Source organism: Lepisosteus oculatus, chromosome 6 (genome assembly GCF_040954835.1).
Source record: "Lepisosteus oculatus isolate fLepOcu1 chromosome 6, fLepOcu1.hap2, whole genome shotgun sequence".
Taxonomy (NCBI): Eukaryota; Metazoa; Chordata; class Actinopteri; order Semionotiformes; family Lepisosteidae; genus Lepisosteus; species Lepisosteus oculatus.
The window spans coordinates 56,081,582-56,106,420 of record NC_090701.1 but is presented as its reverse complement, the minus strand read 5'-3'; the positions used below and the strand labels follow the sequence as shown (position 1 = coordinate 56,106,420).

Sequence of the window (24,839 nt, the reverse complement as noted above, 5' to 3'; positions counted from 1 at the left end):
TTTTTTAGTGGTCAGATCATTCATCATGGTCTGGGGTTTCACTGCTATGCTAATGGCACTTTGATTTGCAGGCCAGACCTGACACTACTTCTGCAGTATCTGCACTTCACAGACATAAGATGGAGTAGTTACAAAACGTTCTTTGGCTAAATTGTCACAGCACTTTCACCTGCGTAGCACTGCTCATTTAAGACTCCTGCTATGCCTATACGGCTTGAATAAAATGATATATGCCTTTAATAGACTAATACAATACCTTGTTTATTAGGATATTTAATAAGATACTAATCTGGGGGCTTCAGTATGGCCATGATTCCAAGGCTCGTGTGCAAATTAAAATAATTCTGTCTCTCCAGAATGGATCCCAGTGTTCTGTTTAATGCACATGCCTTTCCAGTAAGGCACAGAATGGTATACCTCCAGGTTACTTTAAGGCATTATTGCACAAGTACTGTTTGACACTTCATCTAAAATCCACTGCTTCCAGTCTTAAGTAGAATAAAAGTAGGTCCATACAACTATCAATAGTCTTTTCCCAAGCAGCACTAGATCCTTGGGAAGGAGAAAAGAAGACTGTCATCTGACATTTTCAAAACCCCACTTAAAGGCTTTTAATTAATAACTTGGTTTTACTCCTTGCTTCACAAAGTGCATTTGCTTTGCATTTCCCCCTGCTTTCTTTTTGCCACTTTAAGTACAGTACATATCTTGAATAATTCTTAACCACAATATTAGTAGCAATTACATGGAGATATACTTTCAATTGACATAATGTACTATGGTAATGCATAAATACTCTAGCAATTTTGGTAGAAGACTCTAAATTTAGATTTTCAGTCCTAAACACTATTTTTTTTTCTCAAAAACCTTCTTGCACAGAGATGCAAAACAACAAAGAGAAAGAAAAGAATAAATATATAGAAATATCCTTTTGGTAAATCATCTTCAACACTTATTCATAATCTTTTAAGAGTAAGAACCAGAAAATAGCAAAGTTTAACAACCTGTTTGCGGAACTATCTGTTAGCTGCAGTCACTAAATATCAGTTAGACTAAAAGCACAGAGAATTGCAGGGTGGCCAAGTACAGAAATCAAATTCGAATGGCTGGGCTCTAAGTGACATATGCACTAAAGTGGGAATTTATTCCTGCAGTAGAAAATCCGCAAGGAGAATTCATATTTCTTAAAGTTAAGAAAAATGTCATGGCCTAAATACCGCAGAACAGAGGGAGGAATTCAGTTTAGAGGAGCACAGTTATCAGTTTGTGGAGTAATGCATCTTGTTAAATGGCTTTATGATGCTAAAATATTTCTTTTAAAGAAAATTACACTATTCACAAGGTCAGAATGAAATGCGAAAGGTTCATCATTCATGCAGTCAACATGTTGTACATCAGGGATGAGAAAGAAATGCAATTATCATAACTAAACTTATTTGAGAGGTATAAACTGCTATGTTTCATTTTAAGATGCATGACTTAGAACAGGAATTTCATTTGCTTTGGAGGAAACTGAAGGGTGAAAGAAAATAATTCCACTTTTACTCTCTGGGTTATCTTTATATACTGTACATACATGTCTGCCCTGTGAACTATGTTCCAATGAAAGCTTAATGAGCCAACCAAACAGTTACAACATCACCATTAAAGTATGCTAACACTACTGGAAAACAGTAACTCTTAACTTTAAAAATATCATAGTGTAGAGTTTTATTCTACCAAAGAAGAGGAAGGAAGAAAACTCATAACAGATGATTCATTGGACCAAATGTTTTTTTTTAATAATAAATGAAGCTTTGTGGTCAATTTTTATTTTTCACAGTTTTAAAGCTACTATTCAACTTAAAGTAATGATTCCCAAGAGGAAGAGATGACAGAATCTTATCATTATCAAGACTCATCAAAGACAAAATAGTAGAAAAATGCAAAATAATTTTTTGTCGAAAAGAAAATCCCAAAAATCTATAGCAAATGTGATAAGTATTCCCTTTGAGTGCCTCACCTTCCCCAAATGACCAATAAGTGGGAAATTAGAATCCTGGATTGAAACAGGATGGAGGACAAACAAGATGAATGGACAGACATTGGTATTCTGAACACTGCATGAAGTATCACCTTCACTACTCCTGCTAGTGTAATTAAATATTCTAATTTGACATTTAGATAGAACTATTAACAAGTTTTATCATTCTAGCTTGACATTTAAATAATACTTCTCAATTATTAACACCATCACCTTCTGTTAATTTTAATGTGTTACATGTTGAACCTTTAACACATAATTAGATAACATAGCACAGATAAGATGGTACTGTGAGAGAGAAAAACCAAACAGTACTGTAACTTCCAGTTTTTTTAGAATAGATGCAAACAAAGAATTGTGTACATGCCTTATACAATACCTAACCAATTCTAAACTGTTCACTAAAATAAAAATCAATTTACCTTGAGCTATAGAAACTTGAATGCACTCACGTTGGGAACACAAATGAAAGGGTCACTCATCTAAAGGATGCAAACAGGGAATATGTTCAGCAGCTGTATAGCTTTACAACTGCACAAAAAAGGCCTCAGCATCTGAATAAAACAAACCTTAGACAGTCTCAAGTATACTGCACAGCACTATGTATTGACCATAAAATAAACATGACAATAATGCAGTAATAATGGAGAATTTTTGCAACTGTTATCAGTATCAGTTATCAGTACTTGTTAGTACTGCAGTACTTGTTTTTCAATAGTACAAGTTTATTTTCTGCTGCAGATATCTATTTGGTCTGCATTTTACAAATAACTAAAAACTTGTATCACTCTTATTAGTAATATAATTCAATTAAATTGACTCAAGCTCTATAGAACCATAGATGAAATGTCACTGAATTAATTTGTTTTTGAAAATCTATAAGGAGGATTCAGCAACAGCAACATAGCCATCTCGGTCATAAAATGCTTTCATCCTTATTATGGCCTTTTCATATTTTCTAGGAAGCACTTGATAATGATGGCTTTCAACAACCAACAATCAAAATTAAATGACTTCTAAAGACAGCTCTTCCACACAATGCTTTCAAGAGAGATGGTGACTGTCCCTATGTCACACACCACAGCAAAATGCATATCTTTAAAAAAACATAATTAACCCTTTATCTACTGTATCTAGGGCAGGGATCTCAAGCTCTGGTCCTTGTGAGCAGTGCATTTTATGGAATCATTTTTAGCAAAATACCTTAGTCCTGCTTACGGTACATTCGCCGTCTCTCACCCAGGATTTGAACCCACATCCTTCCAATCAGGAGTTCGGAGCCCTACCCCACATTCCTGCCTTTTCTCAATTCCAGCCTCGCAGGCAGATAGTTAAAGTGTGCAACGCGGATGTAAAGTGAATAACAAACACTTCAAAAAGCAACCGTGACTCCTCATTTATTGTCAATGCAGGCAAAACCCATGCTGACCTGCGAGGAAAGGAAACAGGTCTACATGAAAATATACCTCATTGAAAATGAGCACTTCATAACTTTACCTACCCTGGTCCCATGTTGCACATCATGTAATATATTTCTAATTTACAGAGACAAGAGTGAACAGAGGAGTTTGGAGAGAACTCTTTATCTTGCAGCCATACATAATGCAGCAGGTTGGTTCTATAGAGCTCTTTCACACACCAAGGTGGAGAGCAAACTGCCGAGAGAATCTTCTGAGAGGCAGGGAGGTTTTCATCTTATGTTAAAGGCAGCATGCCCAGCAAACATATGGGGTAACTTGTGTCTGTGCTTTCTCTTTTTCATTAAACGTTATCTTTTTTTAAGGTAAAGCTGAGAGCCTTTTGGAGTGTTTGCTCGGCTGTTATCTCAAATACGCTGCCTAGCCGAGAGCAGAGTCTGAGGTCTACCAGAGAAAAAGGGATTTTTGATTATGTGCAGTCCTGCTATTTGAAAATAAAATCTACCTAAGGTTTTGTTTCTGTAAGAATATTTCCATGATTTAAAAGTATATTTTAAAAATCTATGTAGACTGAGCTACTGTAGATCCAGTTGTATTTTGCCTTTTTGTAAGAGCTATGAAGGGCTTTCATTTTATTCACTTTCTTAACACCTGCAGGGGGAACTGCATTTCTATCTGCTCTAGTTATGAGTTGAAGAAATGCATACCCTTCTAAGCAAGTTTGTCTGGGTTAATATATCTTTGTAAAGTAAAAGAACAGTGTGTTTGTCTTAAGCCTTTATTTTAATGCTTAATATTAATACTTGTTAATGATTGTTATTCCAAGATACATTGACTATTTAATAGTTTTCATCATTCTGAAAGAAGAATTCTGTGGAATGCAGAAAATTAATGAATAAGCGTCCTTTGTCCCAGCAAAGATGGTAATCCCCCTTCTTACCCAAACAACAAAACCTGATGCCCGTCCTGGCGAGTAGTGATGTAAAGAGGCAGTTTGGAGTTTAGACAGCACACAAAATTCAGTGCCTGCCAAATACTGTACATGGTAGGAAAGTTTCGTCATAACCAGTAGGGTGTACTCTCTGCACACGGCACTTGTAAGTGGGAGTAACACTGGCACAGCTCTTCATTTTAAGCAAAATAACACTGTACTTACACATCATGGGGCAAGATCCAGAGTTCTGGTTCCAGTGACCAATTACCAGTACAGAATCTGTATAAGGCAGCGCTGGAAAGTGGTTTCTTGAAGAAACAGATTGTCTGAAAATAGCACACTTAATGGGAATCATTCAGTTGCCTGGCCAGTGTACAATAGACTGCAAATAATAAATTACCTCTACCCTCTCTCTCTCTTTCATAAGGAACCTCAGAACTCCGGTGATAAAGATGTCTCATTGTGGATTCCTGAAATTCTCATTTACATCTGTGCACGGGTGCATGTTTCTGCATTACAGTATGAAATGCTTCACATTTTTCAAGAAAAAAAAACTAAAAGTACTGGGAAGATCAAAAGCCAAAGCGCTATCTTTTGTGAAATTGTTATTCTGGAGACCACTTGAAAGACAGCCTCTGCATCTGAATCAGTATTTTTTTGTGACAGGGAAGATAACACAACCACATAATTTGTAAACTGCACCAGTGTCCTTCTTACCACAATAACTGCCTGAAGCTGTCTGCCGCTTCTGTTGAGTGAGGAGTAATGGCCTAATTCAGCTCAAGGGCAAGTTTGCTTTATTTCTTTAACATATCTTCATTTATACTTAATTCTAAAAGCCTTAAAAAACCCTTGAAGAAGGGGCAAGGTTTGTTTTATAGTTGCTTGGAGGTGCACGTCTAAATTCCGTGGAACTGTAATATTGCCACAACAGACAAAGAGACTTGGGGACTTGTCTTATTGTACTTCACTGTTTTAGATCAATAGCTTATGACATCATAAATTCTGTGTACAGCTGAACCTTTCAGATGAGGTTGGACTGTGATGTATTAAATAATAAGTTTCAAATATACTGTAGTAAGAAACAATTTAACAATAGAATCATACTATTAATCTGTCATCACTGCAAAACATGTGACCATCAATATTATATCCATACTGTATCAAATAAAATAGATTGAGAATATTTCCCCTTCTGCTTACCGAAAATCCATAGCTGATTAAAGTTTTTTTTTTTAAATTTATGATACCAAAGCGATAAAACTCCTACTTCTTCTCTTGAAGAAAACTGGTAGAGCAGATGCTCAATTTTGCCGGGGGCAAAGAAAGCTTAATGTATTGTAAAACGTAGAGGGAAAAAGCCAAGTTAATGTATCTTCGCTGCTGGCCACTGCCAGGTTTTGAAGTTTTATTGAGCAATCTGACTTGAAATTTGGGTGCCTGTAACAGAAGTTGAACTCTTACTGCAGTTATTACTTTTTGGACCCAATACTGTGGCATTTGTGGGGAATCCAATGTGGGCATTAAACATTTTGGCAAGATGAGATGTGGGTATTTATTTTTCATTTAAAATTAATTTACTAGGAAAAGAACCATCCACGAGTATTACATTCAACACACTAAAACTGGAGCAGTGATTAAGTGTTCTTGAATTTCAAATATACAATAGACAGTGTTAACCTGAAGCACATCTGTTAGTTTTGCGTCAATGTTTTCTTACTGAACTGAATGTTTGGAAAAGATTACATCAAATGGCAGCTGAGAGTCAGGCTGCATAGTTTTCATTTCATAAGCAGCAGCAATTGTATCACAAAATGGAAGAGCGAAAGAGAAGAGTAGTGGAAGAGAAAGGAAGAGGAAATCACATGGGCTTGGCAATGACATTACAGAGAAAAAAGTACCATTAGCATGTCCCACATGCAGCAATAATAATTTATTTGTAGTATCACATACAGTGATACAAATTATGTGTGGCATTTGTAGTTTATTTGAAATCCTACATTAACTGAAAGCAGTAAAAACGACTTAGCATGCTTTATTTGGTATGGTGTCAAACAAATGGAAAACAAAACAGGACAATGTGTTACATATTACAGCAACCAATAGCTATTTTGTCAAAAGCATGTCTGAAGATCAATGCTGCAGTTGCTGTTTTTATAGGCCCTTCCTCTGTGGCACTTGCAAAAGAATTCCTGTGTAATAAATATAGTACAGACATGCACCATCTGAGGAAGAGCTCAAACTTGTGGGCCACAAGTACTGTACAAGCTTTGCATTACAAACTAGGGGGTTAAAAGTACAGTGAGAGCTTTCGCCATGTTGGGCCACCTTAGTAAGCAATGATCATGAAATAAAATCATGATCCTATTTTATTCAAAACTAGTTTGAGACGGGAGGAGAGGGGGATAGAAACTGTCACACTACCTAAAGTGGTTGCTACACAAATATGACTTTTTAGACACTGAGCAATAAAAAAATCTGAATCAAAACCTCAAATTTATGTCATGAACACATGTAAATCAACTCTCCTAATTTCCGGGGAAAACAACAGTTATTATACTTGTAGGGAGACCTACAGTATACAGGAGGTATCTCGCAAGCACGATATAGACTAAATATTGCTGCATATACAAAGTAATCATTGCCCCATAACATAAGAATCCCAGTCACCTTTTTAGAAAATAATGGGTCCTGAATACTAAAGACCACAGAATACAACCTATATGGCCTTTTAGGTGCAGGCACTCTCAATAGGCCAGTTCAATAGCCTAGTCACAAGCCTAATCTTTGCCACCACATGGGTATTCACTGAAATGGATAGAGGGAAAGGGAAGAAAAAAAGACAGATGCTGCAAACAGCAATTTTTCATTTGTCTAGCAATGTGCTATCTGTCAGCAGTAGACTATTCCCCCAAGGCAGTGATTGGGGTCAGTGTAGCGGGAGCGCTCAGTCCTCTGCATGAATCTGATGCCCTTTGTTGCTCCGATCGGGCCAACAGCAGCTGTTCGAACAAACGTGCGACATGAATTTATTGGAAGGAGACAATTGGTTCGGCTCAGTGGGGCGATCAAGGGGATGTTTACGCATGAGGCGTCGCAGAACTTGCAAGAATCAAACGTGATGGACAGGGGAAAGCAAGTCCATTTTTCCCCCTCCCTTTTCTCCAGCGGCACTTGATTAGCAGAGCATAGGAGTGTGTGTCTGAAACTGACAAATTTCTGTGGATTCACAGCTACACATTTCTGCAATGCCCTGCGAAAGGTGATCGGCCCCTTCATACGACACTCATTTTTTCTCACAGACGAGCAGTCTTTGACAGGCAGCCGAAGTTAGTGCCCAGCTCACTTCACACAGATCCACACCAGTCTGGGTTTTCTGTCTTTGTTTTCTCTCTTACTGGCAGACCTTTACGTTTTGTAGTCAGTTTGAGCTCAGTTCATAATGTTATTAAACATTTTTTATCCTTGTTTACAGCACAATGTTTCTTACAAAATCATGGGGCATACAGTACTGCAAACTACCCGTTGTGACACATTACTTACTTAATGCACATATACAGTAGATCTGCCCGGCTTGTTTTTGGTAAGCTGTAGAAAAGAACATTTTGGCTGCAGATGGACTGACAGATTAAAAAAAAAACGTACGACACGTTTTCTGCAACCTTTTTTTAAGAAATGTGTCATATTCAAGGTGACTTTCAAGAAATCATTTCCCAGTGTAGCCTATGTGAGATTTAGTATTTCATTTCCAAGGAGATCATACTTCTATTTAATTTAACTGTTGGGAGAACTGAGGCACAGAGAAATAGTGGCTTGCCCAAGGGTACTGGCAAGTTATGTCACTAGGCTAGAACTCAAACAAAGGACTTCCTGCCTTTCACATACCTGCTCCAACTATTGTATCATTTTCTGTTCTTTTTTTACTTTTGACATTAAATTAATTTGATTTTTTTCCCCATTTTTTTTCTATTACGCAGTTCTGTGGTGATTTGATGCCGTCATGCGTCCTTGTTTTTGTGGTGAGCAAAGGAAATATTTCCCCAAAACCAAACAAAACTCTTCGTCCCCCATTTTCCCTTCAGTTGCACATCCCTTCATGTTTCTAAGAACACCAAACAGGTACAACGGGACCCCTATGCTAGAAGGCTTGTATGGGCTCAGCAGCAGAACTCCAAGCCTCCCACATGTCTTCACCAGCACCACGGAGCTGTGCAGCAGAAAGTTCACCGAGACCAGGATCCAGCGACCCCAGGAGAGGAAATGGACAGAATTCCACCGTGCAAAGCTCAGGACAGTCACTAATGAGCAAGAATACCAGGTGCAAACAAACAACCCGGCTACAGTATGCCTGCTTCCTATTTTTCAGTGTGGATTCCACCTTTACTTGTTTCTTGCAGCAAACGCACGTTGACGCAGTTCTCCACAAAATACTCAGAAAAGCAGTCGAACAAGAAATCTCATCACTGCTGGACATTCCCATGCATGAAAAGATGCCCATCGTGACCCCTGGGTAGCGGATACCAAGGAACAAGAACTTCACTTCATATGATACCATCCACATGGACACACTTTTGTAAAGGAAATGTAATGTGATTATTCAGTGATTAGGGTTCTCGGAGGCAAACTACATTGTCTAAGAGGTTCTCCAAAATATGTCAAATCTTGAAGTCTACATGGTAAGCCCAAAAATAAAGACTCCCTTTAATAAAGTTCGCTTGTTCGTCATGAACTAATTTGGGCATGCAAACCTCTAGCCAACATGAAACACTTTAACATAGAGCACGGCACTACCACGCATACTCATTTGAGGAAGAACATTCAATTGATTTTGAGGTTTCTGAGAAAGAGATATTGGTTATCCTGCACATCACAATGAAGAAACAACGTAAGGGCTAAGAGAAAAACATAAAATTGACTTTCCTGTCACACATGGTTTTAAAGGAGATGAGAGTGTTTTTGCTTGGGGTGGGGTTATAAGATTTGCATGTTCTATTTCAACCAGATAACCAGTCGAAAGGGGAAATAATCATAATAATCGTAAAGGCCATCTACATAAAGAGCACATTGTATCTATGTGGAAAACAGCCATACCAATAGCTCTATACTGCATGTTTAAAAAGTCCCCCAAATTCTTCTCTTGATTTGCATGGCAGTGAAACAGATACACCTTGGACAAAGTGCAGACAAAGGAGAATGACAGATGCAGCATCTTTAGATCTATGTTTAGGATAAATTAAACTGATTGCAGAGCCCCTTTAAAACAGCTATTTAACAAGTGTTACCAACACTCCGATACATTTTTGGGTCATTAAGTCACAGAAAAATAGTAGTCTTAAAATCCAACTTCCAAGGCAAATATTTAGTATTTAAGTGGGAAGGAATTCTGCACCACTCTTTTACCAAGCTAAATATTATTTTGTAAAGCTATATCTCCACATTAAAGGATTCTGCGTTAAATATCACCAAAGTTAATCTGAAAACAAATGTAGAACGATCATCTCAGTACTGCACTGACATCAACACTGACTTTGGGAGACACTATCATAGATGATGAGTCATTAATGCATAAAGTGAAATCAAAATGATAGAAGTTTTATGTTGTAAAATGTGTCCTTAATTTTGCAATGACATACTTATACATTTGTTTTTTAAGAAAACATGACCCCTGTTCAAAAGTTGTTTTATACCATTATACAGTAGAAGCCATGCAATGTACATTTTAACTATAGTTTCTACTTTACTCCATGTCCAGAACAGGATTTCTGTTTTGGGTTAATTTTCGGCAGCCCACCTTCAGGAGCATTGCTAAGCAAAGATGATTTTCACCGAAATACCATGTACATCATGTGTGTTTTAGAGTCTGTAAGTTTAAAAAAATGTTTTGATTGCAGCACCATTAGGCATTCTATCAGAGGAAAAAACACTGAAACCTTTTACTTCTTATTTCACAAGTGTTGAATAATGCAATAAATCCTAGATATCAAACAATTCAGCATTTCATAGGGAAAAAAACATTTTAGGAAAGTAAATGATATAAACCCAATTTGCTCAGAGCAAGAACTGTTTACGGCATATTTTTGCTTAACTGTAAGTTTCATACCAGTGCACACAAAGCCTGTATTAAGTAAATAGGGCAGTCAGCACTTGGCAGTCTTTGTTTTAAGCACGTTCAGCAGTAACACAGACATACAAAAATGAAAAAAAAAACAGCAAATCATAGATATTACTGATGACAGTGCAACTGCCAAGAGGTGTGATGAGAATAAAAAAAACAGTGACTTGTTCTGGAGGATTTTCCATAAGCAGAGACGCAGAACTAAACCTCATGGCAGAGCCTCTTCTTAATGAACTAGAATTGAATCTGAACCATTCAGTGATGAAAGGGAAAGAACTTGTAAATGCACATGCTTTGCTTTCATTACTATTCTCGGTAGTTCAATGCACTGAGTTGTGTTCCCTGGACTCCGGTCATGCCAGGTCCTGCAACTCTAAAAGCAGTTTCTAACAAGACAGATTACTTCATTCACTCAGTTACTGTATATTGAATTCTAATATTGCTTTATCTGAAACAAATAATGACGCACTATTATTTTGGCAGCTATTCTGTCGAGTCTGTGTGGAGACTATAACTTCATTTTGTTGTTCTTTAAGATTAAAAGCAGCGGGCAAAAAAAAAAATTGAAACCTGCAGACTTCATTTGTTCCGAGAGGTTTCCTACTCGCTAACCTTGGACACACGACACCAGCATAACAGGATGCGACTCAGTGCTTTGATGAAGACTGTGTTAATGCCTCTCTGGTTCTGTGTGACCAGTTTAAATTTGTGTAAAGAACAATCTGAGACATGAAATGAATAATTGATCTGTCACGGAGCCGTAATAAAACATATTTGAAATGAATAAATGATTTTCAAAGATTTAGAAAAGCCCTGCTCCCAAACTTCTTATCTCTAGATCTGTCAGTGTAAAATACTGCCATGGCTAGAACTTGGAGAATATATTTAGAAAAATGGTTAGAGCAGGATATTCATATTGGTTTTCAAATGTTTATCTACACTTTCTTTTACAGTTGTTATTGTGATTATTTCACTAATTTTAATATAATATAATTTTAAGACAAGACAGCACAGCAGTAAGGAAGTCGATTCATGACTAGAGCTAGATTTTGTCAAAATATATCAAGACACATTGTTAATTAAAATATTTTAAAAAGTCAAAAATTTAAGTATTTCTGGCGTGGTACTCGGAAAGACATAAGGCACATCGTTATGCCACAAGAATGATGGTATCAATCATGAACAATTCTAAACACTTTCCTAATTATCATATCCCTTAATTCTTATGTTAAAGGTACATCACTGTTTAAATGCTATTTATTGTTAAATTGGTTTTATTGTAAATTTGACCAAATTAAATAATTATATATACTATATACTGCATTATTCAACCTGCTTATGAGGTTTGCCAATTCAAAGTACCTGCCATCTGCACTGCATGATGTGACAAACAAGGTCTCACCTATCCTTCCAGCATAATTCTTTACTCTATCCTATTTTCTGTCTGCGAAAAAAGCCAGATTCTATTCAGTGCCGAAAATGCACTTTATCAATGCCTCACGCTTCATAGTGAGATTTTCATTGAATCAGTTTAGCTATGCATTAGTGTTGTCAAAAAAAACGTAATGATCATTAGTGACAAATTCTTGCTATTTAGAATAAAGCACATCAAGGATTTCTGTTCATAATTCAAGGTAACAATGTCATAAATCGGCAATCTTAAAGCATGCCAAGCTTTCTCCCCCTCTCTGAAAGCATTCTGATTTATAAAGCTTCGGTATAACCTTGGTGACAAGGTGTTTCAAAGGCGCTGACAAACACAGGATGGCCTTGGGATGATAGGACAGTTGCAGGTGTGATGGATTTGGAGATATTAATTCTGCATAGAAATAACATGAGAGTTGTGCCCTCTGAGCCACTGTTTATTAGTCAGAGGTAGCAGTAGTGGAGTTGCCACAGCAGAGAGAACAATCATTCATTCCTCCCAGCCTTCAATTCCTATAGTACATTCACAGTGCTTGACAAACTACAAACCTATAGACACAGATCATTTACAGGAGCAAGAATTTGTTAAGACAGCCATGGAAGCAGAGTCTAAGCATTACTTGTTAACATTTTGGTAATTATTTCAGGCTATACAGTACATCCTTAATGTTTCTATTTTAATTGTTAAGCTACCAACTATTGTAGTAAAAATGGAAGCTATTCCACTGGAGAGTACAGATTTATGGAGAAGAAGGAACTCTGTCATTCATTATTGTCTTACACATTTTAAGATTTATTCCATCAGTAAAATTCGAATAAGTGGTTTATACAGCCCAACAAAGAGCTAAGAGAAGCTCACAACTAAATACCAAATGCACTAAACATAGCCTGCCAGTGACAGCACTTTGTATTTCACTGGGCATCATGCGAAGGCTCACAACCACAATAATAATAATAATAATAATAATAATTGCTTACACTTATATAGCGCTTTTCTGGACACTCCACTCAAAGCGCTTTACAGGTAATGGGGATCCCCTCCACCACCACCACTGTGCAGCCCCACCTGGATGATGCGACGGCAGCCATAGTGCGCCAGAACGCTCCCCACACACCAGCTCTCAGTGGGGAGGAGAGCAGAGTGATGTAGCCAATTCATAGAGGGGGATTATTAGGAGGCCATGATTGGTAAGGGCCAATTGGAACCCCTACTCTTTTCGAGAAGCACCCTGGGATTTTTAATGACCACAGAGAGTCAGGACCTCGGTTTTACGTTTCATCCGAAGGACGGCGCCTGTTTACAGTCTAGTGTCCCCGTCACTATACTGGGCCATTAGGACCCACACAGACCGCAGGGTGAGCGCCCCCTGCTGGCCCCACTAACACCTCTTCCAGCAGCAACCTTAGTTTTTCCCAGGAGGTCTCTCCACCAGGTACTGACCAGGCTCACACCTGCTGAGCTCCAGTGGGCTGCCAGTTGTGAGTTGCAGGGTGACATGGCTGCTGGCAATGTACTATGAATACAGTATCACTGCAAAGTAAAGCAAAATTATTCAGACAGATGTTTTGTTTCAATGAACTGCACTCAAGTGCACCCATCCCTGCACTTTTGTCTTCCCCATTAGGAATGTTAAAGGGGGTAAGACTGAAGAACAACAAAGTGTGGTACAGTCAATGCCCAATATCTGTGTACCTAAAAAAGCCAAATAACTAGAACATAAAGCTGCACTTAGACTAGATGTGATTACAGCTCTTATTTTGCTTGCAATAACCAAGTACCTATTATAATAACATGTAGCATGAATCTAAAAACCTAACAAAGGCACATTCTGTAACTGCAGGATAGCCTCCTGATCAAAGCTAAAACAGAAAAAATAATATTAGTTTTTAAGATACGGCGCATAGGCATAAGAACGAAAGACAACGTGCCTTTCGAAGGCCAAGCAGCACAGGAAAAAGAGCTGTTATGCAAGTTCCAGCATTCTGAGTAACAAGAATGTGCATAGCATGGAGAACAACATTCTTAGTATGAGAGCAAGGCAGACCCAGATACACAAACTCTGACTAGCTCGACCCCACCTGCTGCGCTGCCAAACTGACATTCCTCCAGCTGCAGAAAGAGAGCATGAGAGTAAAATGACTTCCTTTGTTTTTCTTATACCCTTGACGTGTTAAGGCTACATTATCAAATATTCCAAAGACTGGTGAAGGACATCTTTTTTGGATGACTAAAAAGCAAGTCTTCCAATCAGGTATCCACCATATCATAAGGACAGACAGTATGGTTAAATACTCCCATGGCGTTCCCAAAAGAGTTCCCATGGCGTTTCTCGAAAAGAGTAGGGGTGTAATCCCGCCGTCCTGGCCAAAATTCCCAATGGCCCTTACTGATCATGGCCTCCTATTAATTCCCATCTATGAACTGGCCTCCTCATTCTGCTCTCCTCCCCACTGAGAGCTGGTGTGTGGGGAGCGTTCTGGCGCAGTATGGCTGCCGTCGCATCATCAAGGTGGGGTTACACACTGGTGGTGGTGGAGGGGATCCCCATTACCTGTAAAGCGCTTTGAGTGGAGTGTCCAGAAAAGCGCTATATAAGTGTAAGCTATTATTATTATGATGATGATTATGATTATTATTATCAGCATGTTGTATTTCATGTATGTACCAGAAAGGGGGTAGCTGCAAAGGAACAAGTCATAGATTTATTCCATGCTGTTCCATACCATGCTGAAATGAATGAAAACAATGTTTCGGCTGTGGAGCCTTCTTCAGGTGTAAGAAAGATAGGGCCGTCAGCAAAGACAATATAGCCTGGGAAAACACAAGCCAGGAGAGAGGAGGAGGCAGGAGCAGGGGAGAGGCAGAGTGGCCAATCAAATGGTGCAAGGTCGAGAGAGGTGAGGAGAGGTGTGAAACGAAACCTACAAATGAATAGAGAGAAATGGAAGCAAACAAGTCTGTCGTTGAGAGAAGGGGGAAGGTGTGAACCAAGTTTCAGGATAATTTCAGTTTCTGATGTCTTTCTGCTATTGGAATTAAGAAACCCTACTTTGAGAACGCAGATGGAGAGAGATCAGTGTGATCATGGCCGTCAGAGGTGAAATGAGAAACTATGGGCTTGGAGACATCTTTAATCTTCGTTATTTGTTAGTCAAAACAGTACTTAACAGTCTTACTGATACTTTTCTTATGACTTTCTCACTTCACTGCCTGATTTTAAGTCTGCCTTATTGCATTTCCACTACTCACAAGGTGCTACCCGTGAGACTGCCATCTTCCTTTCATCAAAACAGCAATGAAACATTGCATCTCGAAAGCAGGAGCATTCTCATCTAAAATCAGAAAAAAACAGAAATGTATACAAACAGAAAGCACCAAAACAACTCTGGAGTTCTGCTGCCATAGAAACTATCCCAGGTGGAACGTGCTGCAGTTTTAAAAATGGAAACCAAGTATACCGGGAGGCCAGTGAAATCAAATCCATTTTTTAATGAAAAGTTTTTCCTTTCCATTCTCTTTAACTTAGAATTCAGGTTCTTTTCTTTTACATTTCTTACCTTCACAACTATCTTTTTTACTCCTCTTGTTTTATGGGCACTATAAATTTTTCTACATTTCTGTTCCAAATCAGTGGCCTATAGAGCCCAACAAAGAGCTAAGAGATGCTTTGAAAATAAATACGTAACCTCACGTCATCAGAAAATTAGGGCAATAAGACAAAATTCGATCTGCAGCTGTATTAGAAGTCGATGCAATGTCTACACTGATGTCTGCTACAAAAATGTATTTATACCCTTTACTACTCATACTACTCCAAGTAACACATGGAAGTAGTGCTAAACACTACCCTTAACAGCTATTTCTTCTATCTTTGAGCTAATTTAGGTGCTGAAATGATATTTCCATAATAGACACTAAAGACCATTAAATGAAAAACTTTTAACATGGGCAGTGATCCAGAAAAAAACTTCCAGAGGTACAAATAGTATAAGTATTTACTATTTACGTTTTATGTATTTACTATTTACGGATCTATAAGTATCTTTAAAAGCAGAGCATGAGGAAACCGAATTTACAAAGTGTTAAAGATGAAACTTAATATAGTGCTGAAAAATGTTTAATTTTTAGCATGTTAACATTATTTTTTTTCTACAACGTACAGTACACCATTACTGAATTCCTGACATTTTCAAAATTCTGCATTCCAAGGATACTGTAGGTTTTCTGCAATCCAAAGTTCAGAAGAACGTGAAGGACTGGAATAGTGATGGATGTTAACAGATCTCGCACCAGGACAGAAACAGTAGAAGTGTGGCTCATGCTGCAAGTCTCAGTATATTACACATCCATCAACATGAGCGATTTCCATTCCGTTTTGCCTGTGAAATATTATCACTGAATTCCGGAATCCAAAATTCAGCTTCCAAAATTGAAATATCTTTAAGCTAGTAAGGGATACCTTGGTCATTTTTGTTAGAAAAAAAACACTGGCCCAACCATCTATACCGAAATCCACACACGTCACACCATGCTTAGAAAAAAATGGAGCAATGGAGAATAAAACTAAGGGAAAAGAATAAACCACACACTTAAAATGAAAATTTCAATAAAACACTACATTTACCGTTATCCAAGCAATGTCAGTTTAATATCTTGTAAATAAACAATACTCTACAAGGTTATATTATGGTCTAAGAATAATATAATATCTGGTGTGCTAAAAATAGTATAATATTTTTCATGTTTTGTATGGTACTTAAAAGGAGACATTTCAACCTTCAGATTATGGAAATACAAGCAGGAATTAATGTAAGATGTGACAGACAAGATAATAGAAACTGAAAAGGACTTCATTAAATCCAGTTCAAAATTGCATTCTTGTCAGTGGAAACTGCAGCTTCCTGGTTATTGGTTGCATACCTCCATGTGACATGCTAATGACTAGCTAGAAGGGTTATAGGATGCAGATAAACTAATGGCAAAGCAATTAGGTTGTGTAGGAGTAAAATGCTGTTATCCTCAATGGCATTCCTTAGAACTAATAACGGCAGTCATTTAAAAGAAGAGTCATTGCACCTGTTTAATTACTGTGATAATTGTATGCTGTTTGTCTGTAGCCCAGGGGTCTAGCAAGCCTTCTTCCAAGAGAAAGCAGCCACACTAGGCATTTAATAATCCTAATGGTTCTCAGAGATATTAAAAAGATGCATTTTCCCCCAACAAATGTTTCCTTTACGTCATGTTAGGTGCTGCCTCATTTTCTAGTAAGTGAGCACTAATGAATTTTATGCAATAAAAATCTAACAGTAATGAATTAATGTGATGTTAGAGTACCTCCAAATTAAAGATTATGCTCTTCACATTTCTAAAAAAGAACCTGGATCTGCCACCAAATGACAAATGAGAATGAATGTTTTTTCAACTGTTGAGGTTTGAAAATTGAATTCAGGAATCTTAATTATGTAGATGCTATAATAAATGCTTGTTTTTTCAAGGGTATAGCAGTCCTATTTACAATACTTCATAAGCCATAAATTTACTGATTATATGTATCGCTACTCAGAAAACCTATTGTTCCCACAGTTATGTACAGCATATTGAAGGCCACTGTCTGATACTGTAATTAGAAAAAAGTGTGGTGAAGTCAAAAGAGCTAATGTTCTTGTTTGCAATGTCAAATTAATTAAAATCAAATCAAATTACTCACAGATCACAATGTGCCAACAAATATCCTTCTGAAGCAGAGGACTTCTATAAGGATGAGATGCAACCAGGTGATCACAAGCACCACTGCCACGCAGGATCCCACATTATCCACACTTTTCCAAAACCCAGGAATGAAGAATGCACCCGTGACACTTCTTCACCCTGTAACTGGCCCAGGAGTAAGCTTACACTAATATTTATAGCCCATCAGATACAAGCGTCTGCTACACAGAAGGCTGCAGGTCGCCTACTGCATTGACACCCATTGATTGCTGAACTGCTGGTGTTTAAGATGCTGCTGACGACTTGAGCTTACCTGCACACTTTGTCCGGGCTCGGAGCGGAGGGCCAGGAGCTCCAGTGCCGCCATCCAAGGGCCTTGTGAGCAGAACGCTGATCTCGTACTCTGTGTCGGGATCCAGGTGGCCTATTTTGTGAGTGGTCTTGTCCACGGGCTGCACGTCGATGAGGCTGCCCGACACGGTGCGATACTCCACCTCCCGCTCGATGATGGGCCCGTCGCCGTTGATGGAGTTGGCATTAAGCTGGATCCACAGGTACGTTGCACCGACCGCCGTGAGCTGTGGTGGGGCGATGGGGACCGGAGGTTCTGAAATGCCCACAAAAGCAGGAATTTTGCATTATTCGTGATTAACCAGTGATTTTTTTTTACTTGGAACTACACAATTAAGGTTCTAAAAGCAGAGGAGGTGACACCACAGCACGTCATCCACAGCTTTGGAATCCTATCCCCAAGGATACCAGAGAGCACATTCAAATCCAGACTCTTACAGACTTCTTTGGAAAGGCCTTTATTTAATTTGTGTCGGTGTCTGCTCCTGGCAACATCCACTGCATTTCTGATGCATTGTGTTTATTTGTAGTGAACTATCGCACAATCTTTCCGATTTGCCCCCCCACCCCCCACCCCCGCCTGCCAGCAGCCCTGTCACCCTGCAGCTCACAGCTGGCAGCCCACTGGAGCTCAGCAGCTGTGAGCCTGGTCAGTACCTGGATAGGAGACCTCCTGGGAAAAACTAAGGTTGCTGCTGGAAGACTTGTGAATACGGCCAGCAGGGGGCGCTCACCCTGCAGTCTGTGTGGGTCCTAAAGCCCCAGTATAGTGACGGGGACACCATAAGATCAAAAGGCACCATCCTTCGGATGAGACATAAAACCGAGGTCCTGACTCTTGGGGGTCATTAAAAATCCCAGGGTGTTTCTTGAGAAGAGTAGGGGTGTCACCCCGGTTTCCTGGCCCAAATTTCCCATCGGCCCTTTTCAATCATGGCCTCCTAATAATTCCCATCTCTAAACCGGCTTCATCCCTCTGCTCTCCTCCCCACTGAGAGCTGGTGTGTTGGTAGTGTACTGGCACACTATGGCTGCCATCGCATCATCCAGGTGGGGCTGCACACTGGGGGTGGTGGAGGGGATCCCCATTACCTGTAAAGCGCTTTGAGTGGAGTGACCAGAAAAGCACTTTATCTGTGAAAGCAATTATTATTAATAATAATAATAATAATAATAATAATAATAATAATAAATGTGCTAATTTTGTTATTTTGTTTGTTAAATGTTTTTTTACCTTTCTTTTTTGGGAAGCTACTACATAAAATGAAGTTTATTATAATAACAATAGGAACAGTATAGGCAGCTTGTTCCACACTCCCACAATCCTTTGTATTGAGAAGCGACTGTCTTTTTTGGTTTTACATGCACATCCGCGTAGTCACCACTTCATAATTCTGAAAATAAAAAGCTTACATTTTAAAATTAAATTTTCGAAATTTAAGGTCCTGCAAAAGTGGTCTGGATTTTTCTCCCCCAGTTATAACGTAATAACAGCACATAGGAGGTTTCGTGTACAATTTTCCGGCTATGCCATTATTTATTAGCTCTATACTTTGTATGCAAGTCACTGCTGCGAGGTACCAGTCTGAAATGAAAACCGAGAGGGTAATGAAGAGTTACAGAGGTTACAAGTTAAACTAATTAATTCAGGCTTACAACAATTTCAAAATGACTTTAATGTATTATTTTTTCACCCCCAAGGCCTTGCTCCATTTCTCCTGTGACCCATTTATAGAATATTAACAGCAAGCTATTTGTCTGCCAAAAAATATGTACGGTTATGATCCATCAATGATATAAGGTTAAAAATAATCACCACAGGAGTGGCGAAGAAGTACAGTTGCTTATATTTATACACATCTGATATCAATTGTTTAAGTATTTTTTCCACTTAGTTCTTAGCCGTTTTGTAACAAGTGGAAAGTGCTTTTGTCACATCACACCTTACAATTTTCTCATTCCGTCTAACGATGTGAATTGACACTCCTTCCTTTTTTCTACAGGTATGTCTCAGCTGTCATCCCCAACTGTACATCATCAATTACTACCAATTACAGAGCAATGGTTGTTGCACTTGGGAACAATGAAACAAACTGCAATACGAGGGCGTTCAAGATCCTGCGTAATGTGAATGCAAGTATGAGAAAAGAATTGATATAGAATTGATATATACTTAAGTCCCAGATCCCTTATTATTCCTTTAACTTGAATTAATCGAGAAGGGTTCCACTTGAGCCACACATCGAGGTAATGCGTGTCGGCCAATATGGACAAACAGCCCCACCAGGACAGAAGATCAGCTCGAAAACTGAGTAAGTGCCTCAACAACTGAACTGGGGGGAGGATTTAGGGAGGCCAGATTGTTCAAGCCCAGAGGGGAATTTAGCCAGGACAATGAGGTTAACACCTCTGCTATGGAGTCCTTAACGTCCAGAGTATTCAGACGCTGGATTTAATGCCTCATCCGAAGGATGGCACCTGCTCACCCGACTGCAGCACTGATGTGGAAATGTTGATCCAAGGGGAAGATGGCCAACTACTGCTTCATCAACCCCACTTACAGCAGCAGCAAGGTTTTCCTTGAACACTTCCCACCCCAGTACTGACCAGGTCCAGCCTCACTTGACTTCTGGGCGCCGACGAGATCAGTCCAGAATGAGGTAACACTGCTGGCAGTGTGGAAGATGTAACTCCTTATATTAATTGTTAAAAGTGCAGTGGGATCACTTTTTCCTACTATGAACTTTTGTACTGTGCTTTCATCTCAAGCATTAAGAATCCATTTGTTTTGCTCATTTTAAGACTATGTGTTTAGGACTCAAATTAGATTTGTTAAGCCTACATCATAAAAAAGCTAATATAAATATAATAATAAAATTAATACACTTTTAAAAAAAAACCCTAAATTGCAAAATGAACACTTATACTTTGATTTACATTTTTACATAGGAGAGAGTCCTCTATTTCTGAAAAGGTTCCTAAATATCACTACCTCTTAGCAAGGACCTAAAATCTAGGTCATTTCTTACACAGATGGTTGGCCTTCTTTTGCCCTTATTTACAAGCCAACAAACTCCTGTATAATCCCGGCTTCCAAGTGCAAAACCAAACCTCACCTCCTATGAACTAGTTAAGTCTTTTGGCCGGCATAATCCACCAATTTAGCAGACAAACCCTTTCTGTTAGTCTGTTATACGAATCTTTCCGAAACTTCACAGCGAGAACAATGCAGGTATCTGCCTTGAGACACAACATTTTTATTCAGTTTGTACTTGGGGCATAAGGCTGCTGCTGCAAACGGGAACAAAAAGACAGTAACAGGTCCATCTGCTATGACTCATTCCCTGTCCACAATTAACAGCAGATAAAGTGACATATCATTCTCAAGTTGGCAGACTTAAGAGAGGGCTTGCAAAGTTTTATTAGATGGTTTGACAAGTGTCTAGCTCCGTTCAGTCCCAGATCATCATTGTCACTACTTCATCAGAAAAAGTATTGGATCATTCAATAGCTTCTGAAAGGAACTGATCAATACTGTGCGTTCAAGTGAAGGCACAATTTATTGGAGTAACAAAGTCTGCATATTTCATGTAACAAGTTTCTTTGGTGAACAGAAATATTGAACAGCTGATATTAGTATATTAATTGTGTAATTTCTATATTTAAAAATATGCAGAAGCTTCATTGTTTTCTGCATTTGTTTGGGGAAATATAAAGATAAATGATTTACTGAATATCACCATCATCATTGTAGTACATTTAAACAAACTGTAAATAACATGTAATTCATTCTCATAATTTTCTGCACCTATTTCTAGAACCCCAAGAGGATGGAGACAGCTTTTCCGCTGGTCCAGAGGCTTGTGTGAGGTGCACACATGCAGAAAGAGGGCAAGGGGCCTACCCCAGACCCGGGGTCTGTGCACAGCTGCAGAGCACCGTGCTGCGGCAGCAGTCTGTGTGACTGCCTGGTGGAGGACAGCTGCAAGGGGGCGTGCTGCTGCACCTGGCGGCCTGACCCAAAAGTGGTCACCCGAAGCATGTTGGTATGTAGAGAAGCAGACAGATTCCACTGGCTGTGTATCAGATTCCCCCAGCCTGCACACAGTAGAGCTATGATGTTCTTATACACCATGTGGTTTGATAGCAAAATCCATTAAGATAAATCTTAAATTTGAGGACACTTTTTACATGACAAAACCATTTTGTAATGTTAAGGTGGGAGAGGATTTGACTTTTATTTGAGCTATTGCCCAATAGTCCACTCACGGTTAAGTCAATTGGATTACTTGCGTCTCTTTGGAGGATGGTGGTGAATAATTTTTTAACCTTAATATTAAGTTGGATAACATTTTGTAATGAACATTTTTTGTACTGTGGAACAAACCGTTTCTTGGGGCCTATTTTATCTAACTGGTGCTCGTCAAATGTCAGTTTAAGTACAGTAAAAATGTACCACTGCTGCAACAACCCAATAATCTGAAAATGGAAACAGTTTGCAAATCACTTTCTCATACTGAAAGAAAGCCTGTTTACCAACAAAAAATAACTGCCCTTTACAACAGGCTTATATGATTTCTAACATAGAACCCTTATATTTCTGAAACTTCTAAACATTTTACATTTCTAACATTTGCTCCCTTGACTAACGAGATGTGTATTAAAGAAAATGACCTCACGTGAACAGCTATCTAGAACTCATTTATTAAATTAATAAGAACATTAAGTGGTTGAAAAATGTTGACTTCATTTCAAGCATCAAGCAAAAGATACATTCTATAACAAGTAGCAGTGCTTGTGTTTTTTTGTTGTTTTCTGTTGGTTTAACTCTTAGCTCCCTCCTGCAAATGCATTAAAGCCCCACCCCTGATCACACCAGCACCGAACACAACGGGACTTGAGGTAAGTGAAGACTCAGAGAGACATTTAACATTAAGAAAGACATTAAACACTTTGGGGACTGAAATCTTCTAAGGTGCTTTAGCCTAGGCTTTCTGAGTTTCCTCATATGCTCATGGTGCAGAGAAAATGTACTTTATCATCTAAAGCATATGATACATATAAGTATCATAATTTAGCATATCATGTTTAAAACACAATTACACAAAAAAGTTGAGCGTCTCAAAAGTTCTCAAAACAAGTTTTCAAACATGCATTACTACGGATGACATTTAAAGGGTTAAAATGTATCTATAAAATGTTTAAGATTTTTATTGCTTCTGCTTTTTGCATCTTAATGACTTACTGCCTGAATAAATAGACCTCTTTGGTATAAAAGCAATAAAAAGCACCTTGTGTGAATGATTTATATGTGCATTACTTTCAACAAAAGGTTGAGGTCACATTTCTTAACCCGAAGGCACACATGAAACCTGCAGCACAGGCCATTGGGATTATCATAATTATTCCAACACACCATAAAAAGTAAATGGGATTATAACCTTGGACTACTCCATAAGGCATGACACACAGTGCAAAATTGTTAGTGGTGGCTAGAGAAGTAAAGTGTAATTAGACACTTCAAAAGTACTATAAAGCACACAGAGAAAACTGCTCAAATTAAAATTTTGGCACCAAACTTTAATCTTTAATAAAAAGGATGGGAAGTGAAGATAAACTAATGAGGATGTATAAAATGAATTTTGTGTTTGTATCCTCCTGTTTTTTCTTTGCAAACCACCACATTCCAAAAGCTGTTTACTGTTTGGCAGATAAATTCAAAAGTGCTGTGTGGTGCCTCCTATCAATTATTAATTTAAAATACTGTTATATTAAAAGTGTGTTCTGGTGTTGATTAGACAAAACAAAAATGAGAACCACTGTCTGCTGTGGATCAAAATATGTAGTATGAGAGTCCTTCAGTGCATGTCTTGTTTTACCTTGTTTCAGTTTGAAGATTACAAAAGAAGAAACTCAGATATCAGTACCAGATCTGATTGTAAAAAGGAATCTGGTATATTTTTACAGGATTTTCTCTGAGTCTCCCATTTCATGTATTACTATTGAACATTACTGCAGAAACATTATTCTGACACAGAAGACAGCGTGTTATTTCCCAAGTGTTAAGTTATCACTTACTCTCATGAAAGTTATCTGAAGAAGTTGTACTTACGTTTTACCGTCAGTTCACCATAACTAGACACTCCAACTCCCTTGACTGAATGGACGATGCAGCGATACTTTCCAGAGTCCTGCTTGGTTGTGTTAACCACATTAAATGTAGCTACAAACCGCCGCTGGTTCACTGGTTTAGCCTCATTCATTGGGGCTTCCCGGCCACCGATTCCCTGTACAGAACATAACATATCCAGATACGCAATATTTAGTAATAGGCAATAGCATAATAACTAAGGATAGTTTCATAAGCATCTAGAATGTGCTTATAAAAAGGGTGTAAGGAAGATTAAAATACAACATGTTTTACTCTCAACCCCGTTTTCTTTGCCTGAAAGTTCCAAGAAGATTACAGCTTCTTAAGGAATGTACCATATTTCTTAGCCTCTTTCAGTCATCACAGGAACACAGACAGACGTGTGGACTAAGACAAGAAGCACATGAATTTGCAAAGCTAAACCAAGTAAGAGTCGCAACAGAGCATACATCTTTGCATAGAAACAAAATCCTGTTGAGATCCCATTCAATGATATTCCCAGCGAATATCATAAAATCGCAGCAAAACATCTGTTTGTAAAACCCTTGTTTTTTTTATACAAGACTTTACAAATCAATAGGACTATCAGTACATTCTCCTTTGCAGTCTACTGTTTTATCACTACTTGTACAACATAAAATAACAGGTGGAATATTACTGAGACAAAAAAAAGGACTAGTTTGGAATGTAAAGGCAGATGATGCTCAGAATG

The 24,839-nt window shown here is 38.4% G+C and overlaps 1 protein-coding gene across 7 annotated transcripts in view; it reads right to left on the bottom strand.

Moving 5' to 3' along the window:
• Nucleotides 1–24,839, bottom strand: part of ptprma (protein tyrosine phosphatase receptor type Ma) — a 238,809-nt gene that overhangs the window by 111,464 nt on the left and 102,506 nt on the right. For all 7 annotated transcript variants that reach the window (XM_069191608.1, XM_069191610.1, XM_015353612.2 and 4 more), the window contains exons 6-7: nt 24,089–24,263; nt 17,939–18,232 (exon numbers count right to left, since the gene is read on the bottom strand). In XM_069191608.1, coding sequence (XP_069047709.1) covers nt 17,939–18,232; nt 24,089–24,263 — 469 coding nt within the window. The remainder of the gene's footprint in view (nt 1–17,938; nt 18,233–24,088; nt 24,264–24,839) is intronic.